The 21,154-nt window shown below is 40.3% G+C and overlaps 1 protein-coding gene across 1 annotated transcript in view; it reads left to right on the forward strand.

Annotated features, from left to right (window-relative positions):
- Positions 1–342: 342 nt before the first annotated feature.
- Positions 343–21,154, forward strand: part of GNAL (G protein subunit alpha L) — a 204,679-nt gene continuing 183,867 nt past the window's right edge. The window contains exon 1 of the mRNA XM_054191801.1: positions 343–988. Coding sequence (XP_054047776.1) covers positions 538–988 — 451 coding nt within the window. The 5' untranslated portion in view covers positions 343–537. The remainder of the gene's footprint in view (positions 989–21,154) is intronic.

Below are 21,154 nucleotides of genomic sequence, written 5' to 3' on the forward strand. Positions count from 1 at the left end.
AGCTCCCTCAGCCCTTTCCATGAGGGAGGAAAGGAGGAGGGCGGCTGGTATAGGCAGCGGGGGGCTGGCAGACCCTCGCCCCCCTCTCCCCCGCCGGGGAGCGGGCAGGCGGCCATCGGGCGGGGTGGCGTGAGGGGACGGCGGAGCCGGTTCGGGGAAGGTGGTGGTGGTGGGGAACGGCGAGCGTACGTGTGTGTGCGTGTGTGTGCGTGTGAGTGTGTGTGTGTGTGAGTGTGCGCCTGTGTGGCGAGGCGGGCGGCGTGCCCCCGCCCTTCCCCCGCCGGCTGCCCGGCGCTGCGCGGTGGGCTGGCGCTGGGGTATTTACGGTAAGGTGGACCCGGCGGTGGCAGCTCCGGTTGTCAGGTGATCGGCGCTGAGGAGCCGTTGCCGCCGCCGCCCGGGGAAGGAAAATGCAAGATGGCCCAGCGGGGCCGTGAGGGGCTCCGCGGCGCCCCCTCCCCGGCGCGTAGGGCCGGCGGGAAGCGCTGAGGCCAACCCCGCCGCGCCAGAGCCCGTCCCCGGCGGGGGCACCGAGCCATGGGGCTCTGCTACAGCCTGCGCCCGCGGCTCTTCGGCGACGCCGGCGGCGGTGGCTCCATCTCCAGCACCGGCGCCGCCTCGGAGCCCGAAGCCCCGTCCGAGCCTCACGCCGCCCCGCAGCCGCAGCCCCTCGGCGCCCCGCTCCGGCCCGGCGGTAAGCCCGGCGGGGAGGCGGACGGGCCGCCGCTGCTGCTGCAGAACGGCGGCGGTAACGGGGCGGCCCCTGAGCGGCCGGCGCTGCCCAAGGCCGGCGGCCCCGGTGGCGGGGGGAAGGCGGCGCGGCAGCAGGCGCTGCACCAGCCGCCGGCGCTGCAGAGACCCTGGGAGAAGCTGCGCCTGGAGGAGCGGGAGGCGGAGAAGGAGGCGAGGAAAGTCAGCAAGAGCATCGACCGGGCGCTCAAGGAGCAGAAGCGGGAGTACAAGCAGACCCACCGCCTGCTGCTGCTGGGTACGTGGATGTGTGTGTAGATGTATGGATGCGTGCCGGGGCGGGCAGGTGCCCCCGCGGGGCTTCCCGGCATCGCCCCCTCCCCGGCTTCCCCCGTTTTCCTTGGGCGCCCTCCATCCCTCCTTTGTCTCCCCGCTGCCCCCCCTTTCCTCCTCGGCCCGGCCCGGCCCTGCCCTCCCGCCCGCCGGCCGTCTCCCTCCCCGGGCTCTCCCCCAGACAGGTTTCCACCTTCTTTTCCCTTCCTCCTCCCCCTTCTTCTCTCCTCCCCCCTCTTCTCGCCCTGGTTTTGCAATGGAGAAGGCGATCGGCGCTTGTCCTGCGAGGGCGAGCGGCTCCACCCAGGCCGGCGGGCGGGAGCGGCGCGGAGAGGAGCCGGGGGGAGAGCGGCGGGGGCTGCCGGGGGAGAGCGGCCCTCTCCCGGGCCGGGGGACTGCCTCGCCGACAAGTTGTTTTAGAGCCCAGAGCAACTCGGCAACATTAAAACAAACCCCAACCCACGCGGTAGAAAGGAGGAGAAACGGCCATGCAGGGGATGCGCGTAGCCTGTGGGTGATCCTTCTCTGCCGTGTGTAAGCAGGGATGGTTTAATGAGGAGCGGTAGTATGGGCTTGTGGCTCCTAAATGAGAGGAGTGCTGGTGAGCAATAGGCTCCTTGCTTAAAGAAGCAGTGAGCGGTGTGAAGGGGAAATGAGCGGGTGTAGGTATGTATATGCCTCGCTGACACCGCCTCTACTACAAGATGTGTTCTTCCGCTGTTGGCTGTCAGATATTTATTTTTTTTTTAGGGATGACTTGTCAGCTTTTGTGCCCTCTTCTCTGAGGTGCTACATGTGGTCTGCTTCTGCTGTTGCCACTGCTCTTTCTAAGCATTAGTTAATAGTCCCCTCCAGAGGATTTGTACCAGCTGATACATTTACAGTATGAAAACCACAGGGGTATCTAATACAAGCATCTCATTTCCTGCAGGAAACAGAACAGTCATACTGCAGGGCTTTTTTTATGGTCTGAGGAGAGGGCTCATTTGGCCTCTTAGCTGTGGTCATAAATCTCTGTTTTCTCTTGGTGTGGAAATACTGATTTGCTTTTGCATTAGCTTGCTTTGCGTGTTTTCGTAAAGTTCTGTGGTATGGAGTTCTGGTGGTTATCTCTGTGTATCCCAGATTTTGGGTAGTCTTAATGTCTATCTTTATAAAGCTGTGTTTCCATGTTATTGGATTCCTTCGATGCTGTTGGTGGGTGAGGGGAGGAGGAAAATATGAAATACAGCAGTGCACACAAGGTATAAGCAATGTCTGCCAGAACTGTAGTGCTCCAATTCTAAAAAACAAATCATGGGCTTTTTTTTCTCATAAAACACCAGCCTGTAGGATACTGCTACAGCCAGTAAAAGGAAAGAGGAAGAAGATGTAATTCCTACTCCATGGAATTAATGATATTATTTGTAAAATGTTTCTTCTGATACTTGAACTGGTATGGTATTTGACGCCAAAATTTTAAGTATTCCATTTAAAAAAAAAAACTGTATTTTTAAAAGGTTTCTTCCTTCTTGTAATCTCTGAAAGTGTGTTGCGACCTGTATGGCTACAGGAGGGCAAAGGTACTGGTTGGTGGCCTTCCTCTAGAGAGCAAAGTAATTCCTTGAACAAAAGGATCCTGACAAATAGATACTGCCTGTAGTCTATAACACGGGTGGTTGTCATAGTAAACCAGATCAGTAAACACCTGTTCAGAAACAATGCTATTTGAAAAATAAACCATCTCCGACCCTTGGCACCCTGAAAGAAACTCAACACTCCTAAGACTCTCTGCATTGAATTTTGTATTAAATCTGTGTCATAATCAGAAAATACTCTCTTGATCTTCATATCGCAGAGAGGAAATGCTGGATTATTGTTTCAGCCCTGGCAGATCAGGGCCTGACATAAATGTTTGATTTGGATGTAGGGAGAGCTGCAGGTGCTTTGTGTTGCTGTTTGCAAAGGAGTAGAAATGCTGCTCTAGATAAGAGGAAAATATTTAGAATGGGGAAGGGTTTATTTGTCAGAGAAGGAGTAAAGCAAAACTGCATTGCACAAGGTAATCGTTTTCAGCCTTGCACAGAGGAAAAGACTTAGGATGTATACAAAGGTCTTTTAGAATAAAGAATATTATCAGCTTGATATTTTGTAGCATTTCTGGTGGTAAATAACTCGATCCCTGTCCCTAAGGTCTTCCTAGCAGAGTGAACCTAAAAAGCATACCTTTGCTAGAGAGAGGAGGAATATTTTTGGAGATCAACATGGAGGAAATGCATAGCAGAGGGGAAATGGTGAATGCAGTGACAGCAGAGCACCGTCACAGAATAAACAAAGTTGAGCAACAGCCTTGATGGGGGCTTTGTTTGTTTCTTTTTTTTAAATACAAGTTTGTAAATAATACCTTCATTTTGGTTTGTCCTTTATGTCTTGTACATGAACTGGAGCAAGCTTATAGAATATTATTAAAATTTTAGAGGAAAATGCAGTGTCTTTTAAGGAGCTACTACTAGATAGCAAAAGGGTATGGAAATAAATGCACTAGTATAAGAACACTAATAATGTCTAGAGTCTCTAAATAAGTAGTATATTAGAAGAGAAGCTTCTATAAATGTTTGAAAATGACCTTTCCCTAAAAGCCCACTAATTCTCCTTTTATTATGTCAAATAAAACCAATCAGCTTTGTGATGAGCTGTGCATATAAGTTACCAAAATATTACAAAGTCTCAAAGGCTTTTTTTTAGTGTACGTTGGTAAATAGCTCTCTAAGAACATGTTCTTGCCTGTCACAGCTTCCCCCCAACTAGTGTCTTGTGCTGCACATGATGTTTTGACGCTCCCCTCTAACCTACATTTGGAAACACTTAATGTGTTTTGTCATAACCAGTAACTGTGAAAAGGAGTGTGTGTGGTAAGTCCTCAAGAACAGCTCTCTGTGTGTGCCTCCCACATAAATAGGTGTATTTGTATCAGGTGCCTATAACTGTGATGCAGGGGCTCTACTGGTGCACTACAGTAACAGCAAACATGGTTTGGGTTGGTTTGTTTTTCCTCTTTTGCAAGAAGATAAACCCACATAAAATGGAAACTTGCCTTCCACCACAATCGTCTGTTTGTTGTTTAATATCCACTTTAAAAAGAGGAGAGAGAGCATGAAACCTTGGATTGACTTTTGTGCACTGTATTATTTATGTTTTCCTTTTATTTCCTTTTATTTTTATAAGTGAAAATGTTAACCTGTGTAGAGTTCTTAGGATGCTTTTGCTAACTCTGAGATGAGGATTTATTTATTTTCTTTTAAGCATGCATATTTATTGCACAGATTTACAGGGCTTGGTCAGAGTGTTGCAGCTTTGGTTTCTGTCTTGTTTTCTGTTTGGTCTTTTTTTCCAGTCAACTGCAAACACTCTCTTCTACAAGACTGTTTTAGCTGCTGACTTCCTAGAAACTGTACAAACATTACAAATCACTTTATAGAACCGATTTAAATTCTCATTTCCAGTCTCGTATTTTAACCTGTTTTGTGAGTAAGTGGAGTGAAGGAGGGTTGGCTCTAAATAAAGCGCTAGCTGTTGTGGTATAATTAAGGCTCACGTAATGTTGAAGTAAGCCATAGATAGAAATAATTTTTTTTTCCTAGATAGCTGTCATCTTCCAGTCTCCTGGCTCCTGTTTTTTCCGTTTCCCCCTGACTCCTGCTTGCTGTCCTAAATTTGGATGACTTTCTCAAGCAGAACTCATTCTTTTGCACTTCCCTGCTAAACTGAAACTGAAAGTGCTGGAAGTAAAAGCTTTTCAGTTCAACAGAAACTGAAAGTAATGATATAGGTAGGGACTGAGGGAGAGAAAAGGAGATACTAATTTTCTTAATTTAAAAGGTACTGTAGCTGCTTACATGATATTTAAGTATTTTGATTTGGTAGTGAAATTTAGACATGTTTGATGATGCTTATGTAGAAAAGGGTATGAAAAACAAAGAAACATAGCTCTTCTGAATTCATGGAAATCAAATGCAAAGACGCCTTATTAGCCTTGGGGAGTTCCTAAGCAATACATCCCTGAAAGCTCAAAGGTGTATAACAAAAGTAATGCTTTACTACTGTTTTATTTTCTTAACTAAACGCCTATTGACTGTTGTCAGAATTAAACTGTGTTGCCAAAAGGATTTCTGCTCCAGCAGTGACTTTTAGTCTAAAATTGCAGTCTGTTATTTATATATGCTGCAGCAGCAAACCGTTAAGTTTATCATCCCAAACCCAATATTAAGCATTAAACTTAATAAATCTTATTTAAAAAATAACTTTCATTTTGACTTTTATATAGTGCTAACTTATGCTCATTGATAAATACCTGAATTTAGCTTTGCCTGATGTGCTAAGATACTTCCCCTGTATCTGCATAAGGTTATGTCCTTGGAGTGTTTTTTCTGTTACTGCCAGAGATTATGCCCTTCCTGTTCCGAAACTGGGCTGGGCACCACCGCTTGTGTTCCAGGGTGTTTCACCCTCTTGTTGCATCCTGTATATGCCTATCTCGTCCTAACAAAAAAAACATATTGTTTTGTGCTGTGATAGATTTAGGATCCCAGCAGCTGGGTAGTTCTACCATGTAGGTAATGGATATATAATTGGTAGGAACAGATATTTTCAGGACTTGAAAATAATGGGCTGCAAATACTGACCAATGTAATAAAGTAAATGGGTTTTATAATCCCTAATCCTTTGCATCATTCACATGTCTTCCCAAATGCTCTTCTGCTTTTGTCGTAACTTATGGCATCATATCGAAGTGTATATGTGCTCCTGGCAGATGAGGAAACCAGTAATCATAAGTTATCAGGACATGTTGGAATTAGTTCTTAACTATGGGGGGTTTTTAAGGGTACTGAAAGCAAACCCTGATTTACAACACCTAACTTTTTTTTTTTGTTCTGTAGATTACCAATTAATTGCATTTACACAGAATCACAGAATGGTTCGGGTTGGAAGGGACCTTAAACATCATCCAGTTCCAACCCCCCTGCCATGGGCAGGGACACGTCCCACTAGACCAGGCTGCTCAAAGCCTCATCCAGTCTGGCCTTGAACACTTCCAGGGATGGGGCATCCACAACTTCCCTGGGCGACCTGTTCCAGTGCCTCACCGCCCTCACAGTAAAGAACTTCTTCCTGATATCCAATCTAAATCTACTCTCCTTCAGCTTGAGGTCGTTACCCCCATGTTTAGCTGTTTTAACTGATTTCTATTCTTTGATTAAATTTGCTTATTTTTTTAATCACTTAATATTTAACGAAAAAATACACTTATTTTATTCTATTCCATGTTACGTGTATCAGTGCTGGGAGGCTCTAGCTGCTGTGCAAAGTTGGGTTCTGCAGCTGTTACTTAAACAATATGAACTTTCAGTTATTAGGCAAGTTTTGTATATCGTTATGTATTCCACAAATGCTTATTGTAACATAATGTCTTAATTAAGCAAGCTATGCTAATATCTTTGTCATTTTAAGCTCCTATTACTATTGTAACTTCTTGACTGTGGAAATTTTAAAGAGCGTGTTGACCTTCTGGACTTGCACCTCTCTTTTCCCTTTCCCTGTGCCTTTTTCCCCTCAGTTTAGAAGAAATAACTGTTTGAAGCTTTGTTCCCATGTTCATCCCTTTCCACTGCTCAACCCCACACTCCACATTTCTTGCCTTGCCAGCCCTTTGGCATTCCGTAGCTGAATCTTACAAGATTTTTTTTTTTCAATCTTCAAGATAACTGTATAAATAATAGCTATATTGTGGGATTATTTTATTCTATTTTTCCATTTTAGCACAGTGAAACTGTACAAATTTGGGGAAATATTTACTGATTTATTTTTTTTTTCCTAGAGTAATGGCTTCCTTCAACTTTCTTTTCAAGTCATGTACCATTTGATCTTAGAAAGCTGAATTAATTTAAAAAAAATTCTTTCTTTTCTTTTTAATCAAACAGTCTGGCTGAGCTGAGGGGGAAACCTGTCCCTCCCTCTGCTTACCAAGTTTAATTTATTTGATAGCTTGTTCTAGAAACATTTTGCTTTTGCTGAATGATGTAGAAATGTTTCTTCTCCACAAACTTCTGTATAATAGTAGAGAAACAAAACGGTGCAAGTAAGGTAACAGAGCTGTCACTTGCCGTCTGGTAGAAGGGATAGAAACTTCTGAGTTACCATTTTGCATTGGTGAAGTCTTGACCATACCTTTTGATGTTTCCTTAATTTCTGTGTGGTTTGGATCTTTTGTAGTGTCCAATAAGAGGCTTTTCTTAGAGTAGATGCTGGATGGGTTGCACAGATTAATAAAATGAAGCATGGAGCAGATGTTATTCAGCCCATTGGCTGGTGCCACGGTCCAAAAGAAAGCTAATGCTGTCTTTCACTGAAGATGCAGATCTATTTTTAGAGATGGAAAATGTATGTCAGTAGTTATTACTTACTGTGTTCCTAATAAAAACAGCCTTTTGTAGATGGTTAAAATCATCCAGTTATGGTTAAAATTTACAGCCTTGTACAGTTAGTTGTCCAATCCTGTGAAGTATTTGTTGCGCTGCAGTCATCAACGCATCTTTCACTTAATGGGCAGAAGCTTTGTCTTACTATTCCATTACTTACAACTGGCTGACACAACCATTTACAACTTTTATTTTTATATGTATATATATGTTTTCTTTTATGACTGATAATATTATAAATCAATAAGGCTGGGTGGTTTGTTTGTTTGCTTTTTAAATACCCGGGAGTGCAGGGTCTGGAAGAAATGCAGCCTCCTACCTTGCCTGTGCACATCATATTTATGCCTTTTCCAAAAGTGGATGAGCATGTTAAGTATACTGACTAGTAATATTTCATATTATCTATCTCTGTAGCACTGTATAGCTGTATGTGAAACTCCTGTGTATCATGATTTGTCTGCACGTGAACAACAAATAAAAGTTTAAGGACTTAAAGCCTTGCTGGTAAACTGTATTAAGAAGGAAGGACATGTTGCTTGGGATTAGAATAGATAAAAAGACGTTAAGAAAATATTTTTTTTTTCTTTGTTTGTATGCAAAGCATCAACAAATCTAAGAAGAACCCTGCCACTTAATGTTTGTAACATAAGGCGTAACATCAATCACCTATAGTGGAAGATCTTAACTGATAAGATCTCTTTGAAGTCAAATTTGAATTGCTTCCTCATAATCTGGTCTTTTACATTTGTTTATTTTTAAAGTTAAGTTTGAAGAGTCATAAATTTCACTTATGTTTAAAGTAATGCTAAGTTTCAAGAATAATAAAGATATATTCTTTCCCAAAATACCATTACTGTAGTAAATCAATCCATGTCATATTTTAAATTCTATACTGTTATCTTGATTTTAGCCAAGAATTTCCATCATGTGGGAACAACAGGCATTTTGGACCTTATAAAGCTGTTTGAAAGTAGAAAGATGTTGTGTGGTTTTTTGGGGTTTTTTTCCCCTGAAATATTTAAAATAAACAAAAAGAATTGAAAAGTCTTTCACTTTCTCTATGTTAGGAAATACAATCTTGGCAGTTTCTTTTAAGAAGACTGCATTCCTATAAAGGGCAAAAAGGAAGCTCTTCTTAGCAATCAGTTCAAGCAAATTGTCTAGCTGTCTTAAGAAGTTGTAGAAAAGGAGGACGTTCCCTCAGTGATTTTGGTTAGTGCACACAATGGAGACAAGTAGCAGGCTGGAAAATATCTGTAATAACAACCTGACAATAAATTGAGTCCACACTCTCTGCAGGTGTCGTTTCCTCACCCACAATCCCTTTTTTTTAATTATTTGAAAATACATACTTTATGATACATGTAATATACTCTATATTTAATTTCTATTGTATGTGGATTAAAGTGGGTAGAAAGAGTTTTACTTTTCCATCGTGAAGAAAGAAGGCTATGTTAAACTGACAAAAGTGCAGATGATCATGGATCCTTATTCTTCTGTGCAAGTATAATTTATATTGAGCAACTTAATCTTTTATTGAAAACTATAGTGAATGTTGCTGGAGACATGACCAACTCTGTTATGCTACAATTCTCTTAATTATGGAGAGTTAGTCATTCTGGATCTTGAAGCAAATGGAGAACGCACTGCATGGTGTTATGCAGTGCCTTCACAACAATTATCTTTATTTTCTTGAATGCCTTACATGTGGAGGACTAAGCTACAACAGAAGCAAGTTGCTTTTTTTCTTGAGTGAGAGCACTCATTCTTGTTTCCCATGCTTGAATATTAATTTCATGTTGATTGAAGGATAGATTTCTATTCAGATGATGTTTTTTCAGATAGAGATAGACACACACGGGTCTGTGCATGCACGTACATGACCACTGAAGTTCTTCTAAAACACAGTAGATGGCTGTGAGGAGTCTGAGCTAAACCGGCCTTTGGGAGTATGTGGCTGGATTGTATCCTGGTGTATCTTATAGTCATAAAGCGTCATCAGAACAGGGCAAGTCTAATGGATTCTGTAACAAGATTGGGTTTTTTCATCCTTTGACTCAGTGGACATTTGAATTACAAAATAGACTTATGGTGTTATCGTCTGCCTTCTCTGAGCTTGGTCTGCTTCTCTAATTCACTTTCTAGGAGATAGATGAACAAGATTTTGAGCACTTCTAACAAGTACAAGCCTTTGCAAAGACGAACTTCTTTTTTTATGTTCTTATGCAAACGATAAACCTAAGATGCAGAAGAACATAATAATTTGTATAAAGGACATATGCAGAAATAACTAGTTCATAATCTGCAGAGGTATGGTTAAAGAGATGGGGTTTTTTGATTGGGAAAAAAAGATTTTATTTTTTTTTCCTTTCTAAATGGCAAGTTGTTGTGGAAGGTATTTATGTTTTGTAATGTGCCTATTTTTCCCCCAATCACCTAATGTTAAAAGCTGAACAAAGAAAAAAAAATCCTTGATGTGTACAAGATAAGCGCAGCTAAAGCAGAAAAACTTTAGATTCTTGTAGTATACTACAAGCACAGCATCACACATAACAGTGGTATACAACTTAGTCACGTTATAAACAAGCAGGAAAACTGCATTAAGGATCGGCTATAACTTAAGTTGACTTTTGGGTTCTTCTATTCGTTGGGTCTGCTGACTTGTGAGCATGGCTTAATTCAGAACAGTAGCTATTCAAACTGGTTTGCTTTTATCCCTTGAAAATATTTCAGTGAAGGAAAACAGATGGGAACTACAAGGCTATAATTCTGGTTCAGATTGAATAGTTGATCTTCCTTTGATTTAACATTTTGAAAGAAAAACATGAATTTCAAATTCTTCAGAGTATTTTCTCACACTTTTTTTGGGGGGAAGGGGAGCAGAAAAAACAACCAACCAACCAAGAAACCACCCTTCTTTCATGTAAATTCTGATGGGTTTGGTTTGTTCAACAGAACTGAAGTTCAAGCTCATATTGATCTGGATTATCCCTATAGATGAAATAGCACTGAAAGGGGGACACAAGTTTTTTGCACTTGGAGAAAGACTGGATAACAAACTGCATTTAAATAACTGCCATGCATTGTTCCTTTTAGTAAATACATTTTTTGTCCTATTTTTAAGAATATTTTGCACATCCTTACACTTTCTGTGATTGATTCTTTAGTGATCTAAAGCATTTAATTTCTCTTAATGGAAGACTGATACAGAAGCAGTAGAGTTATACTTGATTTAGTGCTTCTTGATGTCTTCCTTTCAGATCAGGAGCTGTAGCAGTCCCTCTGATGCTTCCGTGAGTTGCCAGGTGCACCCAGGGTGTATAAGGCTGTTGCTCCAAATTCCATTGCTCCTGCTTTAGGTTTTCTTATTCTACTCGATGTGACATCCGAATTCATGAGCTTGTTTGCTCAATAATGTCTTTCTAATTTGATTATTATTGAAACAGTACAGTTGGTGTGTTGGGATTCGTTGTTGTTCTTTTAAGTAATATTTAAGTAATATTTAAGGCAGTAACCTATCACTGCTACAGCCTTCTACCTCTTAACTCTATGTGTAGAGGTGAGGATGTTGACTTAGCAGAGACCGGGGTGAAAAACCAAACAAAAATGCCTATAGCGGTGTATGGTTTGCAATATGCAGAACTCTCTTCTGTCACTGGATTCTGGCTACAGGTGTATGTCAGCTGTGTCTTTGAACTACCAGAGATGGAAGGAAAACTTTCATGGAAAAGCTGAAAAGTTGAGGATAGTTTCTTGATACTTGAAGTTGTTCATAATTTAAATGTAGAAAGGATCACCTGAAGAGGAATCCACTCCAAAGACCATTTGACAATAGTCCCTGTCTAGCTAAAAAAGATTCACAGATCTGTGATCTATCTGCCAGAGGCTGAATAATGCTTTCCAACATGTCAGGAAAAGTTAAAGCAATGCAGTAAAAAGGTGAAACAGACTGTGTTACAGAAGGGTTTTTGGGGTGGGTAGGGGTGAGGTGGGACTGTCTTTCATGCTGCTTCATGCTATGCCCAGTACCATTGCTAGTGCTCCTGGTCCAGGCGTTTCAGGACAAGGAAACAGGGACTCTGATGCTCTGAAGGAGAATGGGCAGATGTTTCACGCTCAATCTGCCTCCCTGTACAATGCTTAAGAACAGTTATGTGTTAGTACCTGGTTCTGCTCTTGGGGGAAACCATTCACCGTAATACCACAGTTTCCCGGGTTTTTGTGCATCGCTTGTGTGACGAATGGCAGGCACAGCCTCCCAAGGTTCTCCAGCACCTGGTGTTCTAGTACATATAGATTGGGTGCAGGGCAAAACAAATATATAACCTTCTCAAGCCTAAACAGCATAACATCAGTACATCCTACGAAGTTGACTGCCACTGAAATGTAACCTTTTCTTAATTACAATGTTTCTCTAAGATAAGAAAGGACATGGGAGCAAAGTTTTCTTCTGTTTTGTTTTTGGAGTTTTTTCCTCCCCTCCTTTGACTTCCTATTTAAATAGAATCCAAAGCCTCCCTATAATACCTCACTTTGTGTTTGTTTACAGGTCAAATAAACTTACTTAAAAGTAAGAATTTCTGACGTTGGTTATTTTTTTCCCCCTATGTATTCTGTGTCTTACTACACCAAGTAGAAGAGTAATTAAAAACTTACTTGAACTGGCTGTTTACATGATGTGCAAAGAAATGTTGAATTAATCCCACTTTATTCTATGTCAGAAAAAAAACAATTTGAAGATACTACTGAGTACCGAATAAACATACAGCATCTTTTGAGCTTGGGTCTTTATCCCCTAACACAGTTGTTTCTAAGGCTAGAGTGATAAAGACTTTAGTATTTGTAGCTGCTTCATCAGCATGAGGTAAGCAACCAGACAGTGGAGCAGATTTAAGGAATTTATGAGTAAGTAGACTGAAAGTCCAGAAGTGACCAGTGAAATTTTTCCATTCGACTATGTAACCAAGAAATCATTTTACTTCCCAGTAGTCTCCGTGCTCTAAATTAATAAGTTGCTTGAATTTTAACAAGAGTCTACTAAGATCTTCTACTGAAGGTTACTAAGGTAATCTTCATATAAAGTGTTCAAGCAGTGGCATTGTTTGGGAATTTTTTTCAGTTCTGAATAGGACACACACTCTGTCCCACCCACCGGCTTCAGCTTCTACTTGGTTGGAATTCATGCTACACTTGCTGTCTCCAGCTTGTTTGTAGCTGTAGCTCGCATAGTTATTCCATTCCTTGAAAGAGAACAGGCTGGAAAATATTTCTTAAAATCTGCGATCTTCATGTATTGTTCTTGTCTGAACTGTTTTTTCAGCATCTCAGAAGTGGGCAATGCTTGCTTCTAATGGTATTTTTGTTTGTATTTATTTTCTGGAGGAAGCATTGCTTTTATTTTTGACTTGGTTAATCAGACAGTACAGAATTACTATATATCAGCTTCTAGAGATATGACCTTGCAGAGGCTCGTTAAAGAGTATTTTTTGACTGTACCATGCTTATCAGAGAGTTGCTGTTCTCCAACGTTATTGCTCATCCACACTTCAGTCTTTTGTTAAGCTAATGTTATTCACAGTGGTATCTTTAAACAGTGATGAAAAGTTTACTGATCCTATGAGGACCTTACTTGTTACACTGCAACTAGTTGATGATTCACAGTTAGTTCTTGAAATCCATATATTAGGTGATTCTTGATCCACTTAAAAAGTGTTGTATTGATCATTTGCAGAATAACATCAGGCATACATGTGCTGCTTATTTATAGCTTACGTCTTATATTGATATCAAATATCTTATATTGACATAAGCCTTTAACTTAATAAACTGTGTTTATTATCAATATCCCTTAATTAAAAATATTTATTTTTAATTAAGCAAATAACTTATTACTGCTTCATTGGCCTTATGTGGTAGATATAGTCCTGTGCTCGATGGAATGTGATTTTTGTCAGACTGTGTGTAATCTAAATAACGGGATCTCATACGTGAAAGCCTTTGTTTTGAGGCCTTGAGGTTATTTTGCAGAGTAACAGTAAATGTAATTGACCTTCTTTATGCCATTATTTGTGGTGATTTGCAGGACATGCTTGGATCCTTCCTGTAAGGAATTCTCCTGTAAATATTAGGAAAAGAACTGTTTCAATCACCTTGTGAAGAAAGAGGGCATGAATCTCTGTTCAAAGAACTACTTGTGTTGACACACACAGTGTTACGTGCTGTTACTGTTTTAAGGTAAAGAACATAACCTGACTTTTCTGGGTAAATGTTTTCATTAAACAATGAGACTGGTTATTCACCTCTTGGTCTAGCACGGTCTAGAAGAGCATGGTGCCATTATGATTTCTAACAAAACAAAATAATTTTATTAACTTGAGATACTTTGGAAACAGCAGTGTTTTGCTTGGTCCGTTCCATCTCTAGAGTATAGTCTGTTTTTAGGGGACTTCAAACTGTTCACTTCCCCCTCCTTTTCTTAAAATAGAGATAAGTTTCATATTTAAAATGACGCTTTCGATAAGCTGACAATGTTTTGTCAAGATGAAATATTAAGCCAATTGAATATTTACTGCTACTACAGACCAGAGCAGGAGGGAAAAAAAAATCTCGTGATGTTTTGTGTTTTCTTCTTTCATTTTTTACTAGCTGTGATTCAAAAGTGTCTTTTGTGCTGTTAGACCTTGCAGGCGGTTGCTTGAACCTTTTATGAATGCTGTCTTTCAAATCAGCTGATTCCTGTTACGTTTTGCCTTCTTTGTTTATGGCTGGGAAGTTACTCTTCATGCAGGTTTTGAAATCATCTTTACCATAAAAGAGTCCAACTCAAATTGTAAAGCTCTTAAATCCTAGCACTTAATGAATTAACTGTTTTATTTTAGGTCAGCTTTTTGGTAGCTTTTTTTTGGTAGCAGTTAGGAAAGATAATTAATATCTGTTGCAAAAACTGTTTATTGTCAGAATCATTGTATACGTTACATGTTGGAAATCAGCTCTTATTCTGGCCCTTTACTAACATAAAGGCAGAGTTCTTACCTTCGTAATCCTCCTCTTTATTAATAGGTATTTGAGTGAAGAGTTAAGTCTCTGTGAATGCATTGTGATATTCTCATTCTTTAACTCATCCTAAATGCGCACTAACGAGTATCTCAATTTATAAAATACTTGAGTGAGTGCATCATCCTGTCATCATACAGTTGGGGTTTTTTTCTTCTCAGGTGTATACATTTTTTCAGAGCGTAGGACGGCTTGAAAAGCTTTCTTGACCCCCATCCATGGTTGGCAATGTATTTAACATTTCAAAGGGTAGCCCTTCCTCTGTGGGTGTTCTGATAAATGCTGTAGCTGGAGCCAGGTCTTCTAGCATTTTAATTAACTCTCCACATAGGGAGCCTTCCTGTGGAGGAAACGTGCATTTTCTTTAAAAAGAGCTTCCAAAATAGGTTGCGAACATAAACCATGATGGAGAAAAAATAACTTGAAATACAGGAGCAGTTGTGTTACTGTAGTAATTTATGTAAAGATCAGTTGTTAGTCAGTGTAAAGTGCAAGTATGTAAAACGCATACTTACACTGAAAGCATAGTAAGTCTTGCTGTGGCTGCAAGAATCCCAGATGTGAACTTAACTCTGCAGTGTCATCAGTCTGGAATTTACTGCTGGAGTTGGAAGAGGGAGCTGAGACCCAGAGGCATGGCAGAAAAATGTTTTCATGAATCTCATCTTTGAATATCTCATTTTTCAGCTTGAATATGGTACATGTCATCAGAAGTGCTTCAGAAGTACTGAGTGGTTTTGTCTTCCACCAATTTCAACTGGAGTCAAATGGTCAGCATTGAGGAAGACTTAGACACAGAAGTGTTGTGTTGCATACTCTGAATATATCAATTCCTTCCATAACAATATTCTTTATTTTTGTTTTAGTGCTATTTTTGTCACTTTGTACCTGCTTCAGTCATTGAGTACTTATTTAAGTGATGGTGATAATTCATTCATTTAAAATATGGTACTTTTTTTTTAAAGGGAGCCCATGAAATGGAGTATGCAACCCCTGACTTAACAGCAGCATGCTGAAAAAAATCATGTAGATTTCAGAACAGCAGACTTCTTAAAATATTGACAGAAACACTTATTTGCTTGGGTTTTTTAATTTTTCCATTCTGATGATAAATGTCCATTGGTATTCATCATGGAAAACTTCAGGCTGAGAGGTTAAAAGCTAATAAAATCAGCTAAATGGTGTTGTATAATGAAAATCATTAGGGAGACTCAACTACAACAATCAGTAGGGTTTGTTTCTGACTATAGTTAAACTATCACATATAGTAAAACTGTCACAACCTGTAAAGGTTGGGCATTTCTGGCATGAAGGGTATCTGTGCAAACCTTCAGCGTATATCCTTTATATCAGCATGCGTTGTGTTGGCTTTGATTAAATGACTGTCTGTGCTTCCTTTCTACATTCCTTATAGGCCCACGCCTGCCTTACAGTATATACACAGTATAGAATAAATAAGAGCAACTGCTGACTGCATGTCATCTTCATTTTTTTTTTTAATGTGGAATAATTCTTGCATTGTATACAGAAGTCTTCAGTGTCTTGTGTGGATTTTTCTAAGGAGTGAACCATAGATATGTTTCTTGTTCTGCAGATGGAAAATCTACATAGAAGTAACACATGATCAAACGTACACGCCATCTAAATTTTAATTATTAGTTTAGATGTCTACAGCCTGGTCTACTTCTAAAATTATTTTAGAGAGCTGGTACAAAAAGCTCCTACCTTTGGTGTCCAAATTACTATGTTAATTTTTACTAGAACTTCTAAAAACTGTTTCTCAAATTAAATACTCTTGAGAGTGTAAGGAAACTTAATGATAATGCTGCAGCTGTACGCAGAACTCCTCTGATGGCCGTGCATCTGGGGCGTAAAAACTCAGCTGGGAAGAAACTGAACCTTCTGGTACTATTTTTATGTCCCAATACCAGCTTAATGATCTGGGCCTCTGAGATGCTGATCAGAGTAGTTCCTGTCATGACGGCATGAAAAAGTCTTCAAATCTTAAAAATATACTGTTCCTGGGGTTCCTGTCTGTGACCTCCTATTTCTAGGCCAGTGAAGAATGGTGACTTGTAGCAGCTGTTGATACCCTTTCACCTCATTTCAGATAAGTATGAGACGCAATATACTGGAGGGTGTTTTGGCAGCAGCAAGCCATGTTGGGAAAACCGCCCCAAGTTACAAAGGTTATCAGACTGCATTGCTGTTGCAGATTTTGATAACTGAAAAGAATCCATCTGACCGGCTTTGGGAGCAAGAGGATAAGCAAAGAATAATGGGAGTTTCTTACTGCACCAAGCTAAGGGCTCTGAGCCTAGACAGATGGACAGTTATATTCCTGCAAGGGAAAACTTTGTACCTGTCCCTCACTGCTAATGCACGACAAGAGTGCCTGGGAAAAAAAAGGAAGAAACAGCTTGTTCTTGCAGTCAGTAACCTGATTTACCCCAAGCTAAAGCGTAGTAGTTAATGAACTGGATGTTACCAGGATTTTTTTGTATGGTCAAGATCCTTTGTAATACTTACTACTTTGGTTTACCATCTCTGGTGATAAAAGTGTTTATGTAGTGGTACAATTTTTAGTATAGAGCTTCTGTATAATGACTAGGTCTGCCACTTTTCCTTAAAAATGTGCACGACTATAAAAGTCACACTTCACGAATATTTCTGTGAGCTGTATTAAGTTATTGAACATGTCATCAGTGGGCTTGATAATAATGAAGCTTGGAAATCCTGCACTCCTGAACTGAAACAAACTGGGATCCAAATCCCTTTCAAAACATGATGCAATTTTGTCTTATTATTTTAGATCCCACGTCTATTCTGTTGCTCAGGTCTTTTCTTGTATCTGTGATGCTGTGCCTGAACTAATAAATACTGTGGGATCTTATCTGAGCTGAAGTCAGTGTTGGGTAAACCATGTCAGTAATTCAGAAATAACTGAGTTGCAGAGCTGGTTTCTGACTGTTGGAACTTCTGGGTACTGTCAGTTGCTCTGAAAAGGCCAGAGGAATTATGAAGAAAGTTCAATGACTTGTCTACAAATATGGAATAAATTTAGACAGAATTTGAATGACTGTCTGAGTAGATGTGTAGTCAAAAGAAGCTCTGACTTGACTGCAAGGAGAGTGGAAGAACTGCATCGGTATACCTAAGGTGCCAAATGACTTCTGTGGTAGCACTCAAAGTTTTATCCTGTGTCCCCAGTTATCTGTTAGTTCAGGTGTAAGGACTGGTGCCACTGGATATGAAGGTACTTGTGTGTGACCTGCCATGCAATCAAATGTGCAGTGGAGCAAACATCTCTGTGTCAAAGAAAGCCTACAGTTCCTCTTCCTTAAAGAAAACTGTAACAGCCCTTTTGCTATGCCGAACGTCTTTCATTATCCCAGTTTCAACCAGTTTCACCACTTCACTGGTACCACTGCTGTTTGGTTTATCAGCTTGATTTGTTCTTTACTCACCATTTGCTTTGCACAGAATGAAGCAGGATTCTGTAGCTAAGCTGCCCTGGCTTGTCCCACAGCATAATTAAAACTATTCATGCTATCTTTGCAATTTTGTGATTTGGAGGTAAACTTGAAAAGAAAACTATTTTTGCGTTAATTTTATTAATTTTATTTTAAAGGCAACTTGCCTTTTTTTTTTTTTTACACGGGAAAGGCATCATGATTAATTTCAAGATCAGTTTATGAAAGATTATAATCTGGTGAAACTTCTGTACAAGGCAGACGGTCATCCGGCATCTTCATAATGGTAACCATTGTTTTTTAGTTTCTGATGAAGTAAATTCTCAGCTTCCTGATGGTTCCTTAACAAAGAGTTGCAAACTTCATGTGGCTTACTGGATGATCGTTATCAGTTTCCACATCTTGCCTATGAATGAGAATGTCCCAAAGTCAGCTTTTGCTTCTGGTTGTTTATTTTTCACGCCCATATATTTTCAGTCACCTTCTGCCAGACGTAAGTTAAAACTCTTCTGCAAGGCATTCTCCCCACTAATGCTAGGGAGTAGTTCCTTTTGGAAGGCCAAGTGGTCTCAAAGAGCACTTTGATGGAGTGAGATGCACTGGATTGGCACTCATGAATCACACCATGTTACAGTAGATGCAGCAGATAGAATGTTGTGGTTTTCCATCAGAAAGGCAGATGCAAAATTCATAGATTCAGAGATGTGAAGGCCTAAGTCTAGGACCTTACGTTTGATGGTATCTCACTGTGCAGTCCTCACGCATTGATTGTTGCCTCCTTCAAATGTTTCTTGAGCTATTCTGTGACATTATACAAGATTGCTCTATTGTGTCAAGAACTCAAGTCAGAAATAAATCTGTTGCCACCAAAACAGTGATTGTGAAGACCACTGTGAATAGTCTCAGTGGAGATGTATTCCACAGCTGCAGGTTGCATTTAGGCTTTGAAGTTCACCAGTGGTAGACATGGAAACAGCAGCTCTGAAGATATTTGTCAAAGTTTATTACAGCTTGTGATTTACTTTTCTTCTGTTTTCCAGTCCTCCCACCCCCCTTCAAGCTTCCAGCGTATTTGGGATGAAATGCATACACTTCTGTATTGATTGTGAAATTATATTTGATGCTTGAGTAGTAGGTAACAGCCATGCTGTTATTTCCTTTCTGTCTCACAGTTTCCCAACTTGTCCATTTTTTAGCAACCCCTCGTATGGAGAATCTACTCTGGTTAAAGATAGATATGGAAGTCATTGAGAGCTTTAAAACCAGTTCATGTGCCCTTTGCGTTTTCTACAACTGCTGTTTCTGAAGCCATATGGGAAGCAAGGAAGATTGGTGACTGTCCTTGACTTAGTAAATCCTTTCCACCTTCTGGTGGAAATGGTTCAAATTCAGATGGTGATAGTATCCAAAGTTATTCAGGTCTATAACTGCCTTATCCTGTTTTTTGTAAAGCAGTAAGTCTGACCAACTTTGTCATCTTAGACAAGATTGGTGTCAATTCAAGGTGCATCTGATTCCTCTTTTGCGAACTGTCCATCTTCATTCCTTGAGCCTTCCTCTAACTTTTGGGTTGATGTATGCATCAGACGTATAGGTGAGACCACTTTTACTCATCTAGAAAATTAGTTGATCAAGTGATCAGACCCTTCTGTTGGTTAGAGTCTGACAGCTCTATGTCTGTCATTGCCCTGTCAGAAAAAGAGGAAGGACAGAAGGTCAGTGGTTTCTGGTGTGGCTGGTATGTGCATTCAGTGGATTTTCTCCCATCAAGCTATGAAACAATTCTGTCGGTGTTCAACGGCTGCACCCTCTTCTGGGTGCGGACCTCACCTAAGCAATTTTGTTATGCAGAGATTATAATCTTGGGAAGAACTGAAGCTTCACACCAGCTTCCTTAGCCATTCAAAGGCTACGGAAAACATTACGACCTGCCATAGGAGATCTGTACATCAAAGTGATGATGGACATCTCAACTATGATGTGTTACAACCACAAGACAGCAGGCACAAACTCAAGTCTCCTTTGCAGGAAGTGATTCTCCTTTGTGATCGGTTTCCAGACAACTCAGCAGTTTGTTCTGCTCCAGGGCTTTGAATATTTAGTGGAAGAACTGAGCAGAGCTTTGTGTCTCATCTTCTGAGTTAAGTACCTTTTAAGAAGGAGTAAATTGTTCATTTTAGAATTATTTCCCGTGTCCAACTTCCTACCATCCCTGAAATCTCTTTTGCCACTTACAAGTAGTAGCACTAGCAGCTAATTAGCCGAAAGACAAGTAACTTAGTATGTGCACATCAGCTGGACGTCTTCTGCCTTTAAACGTTCTTTTGTTCGCCCTCCCCTCTACTTGAGATCTCTCGTTGTCATTGTTTATCCCTGTCTGCACATTTGCTTTTCAATGCTGTTGGATTTACCCTTCTATATATACCCAGGTGCTGAGCTTGAGCGAGGCTCAAATACAAGTGTTCCCATAGGCTCTGGCTCTTTGTTTTTGAGCAATAGGGTGTACACATTTACAGTACTGGTGTGCATATTAACTGCAGACATCAGTGACTTGAAACTCAGTAGTAATGAGTAAATAATAAACTCACAGGTCTTCAGTGAAATGGGGATGTTCCTGACTTAATGAAATCTCCCAAAAGAGTTTCCTTTAAACATGATTTTTGGCTTGTATTTTGAGACAGAACTAACTCAAACTAAACAAGTGATGTCAAGTTTTAAGAGAAAAAGTAAAGCTGAGAAACCTTTCAGTTTTCCAATGCAGAAGGAATAGCAAATTATACTTGATACTCGGATTGGGAAGGTTCAAATACAAATATTTAAGGGGATGTGGTGTTTCCCTAAAGATGTTGGGAGAGGAGAGGTCTGCCTTGATATTTTTATGACTTAATGAATATTGTCATTGCAAGCTTTTGGCTTCTCAGGGGGCAACACGTTCTTACTTCTACAGTTTTGTGTATATCAACTTACCAACACTATAAGTGATGTTCTTATGCAGGCTTAGTTTTCTATCAAAAACTGGTTTAGGCTATTCTTTTCTAGGGTAGGAAAACTGTGGCTGAATAATTCAATAAAAGTCTATCCATCCCAAAAATCCATAAAATTACCAGTGCGTTGTTCTTCTGATTTAAAAAAGTAAACTGTGATTGTCCT

Source organism: Rissa tridactyla, chromosome 2 (genome assembly GCF_028500815.1).
Source record: "Rissa tridactyla isolate bRisTri1 chromosome 2, bRisTri1.patW.cur.20221130, whole genome shotgun sequence".
NCBI classification, from domain to species: domain Eukaryota; kingdom Metazoa; phylum Chordata; class Aves; order Charadriiformes; family Laridae; genus Rissa; species Rissa tridactyla.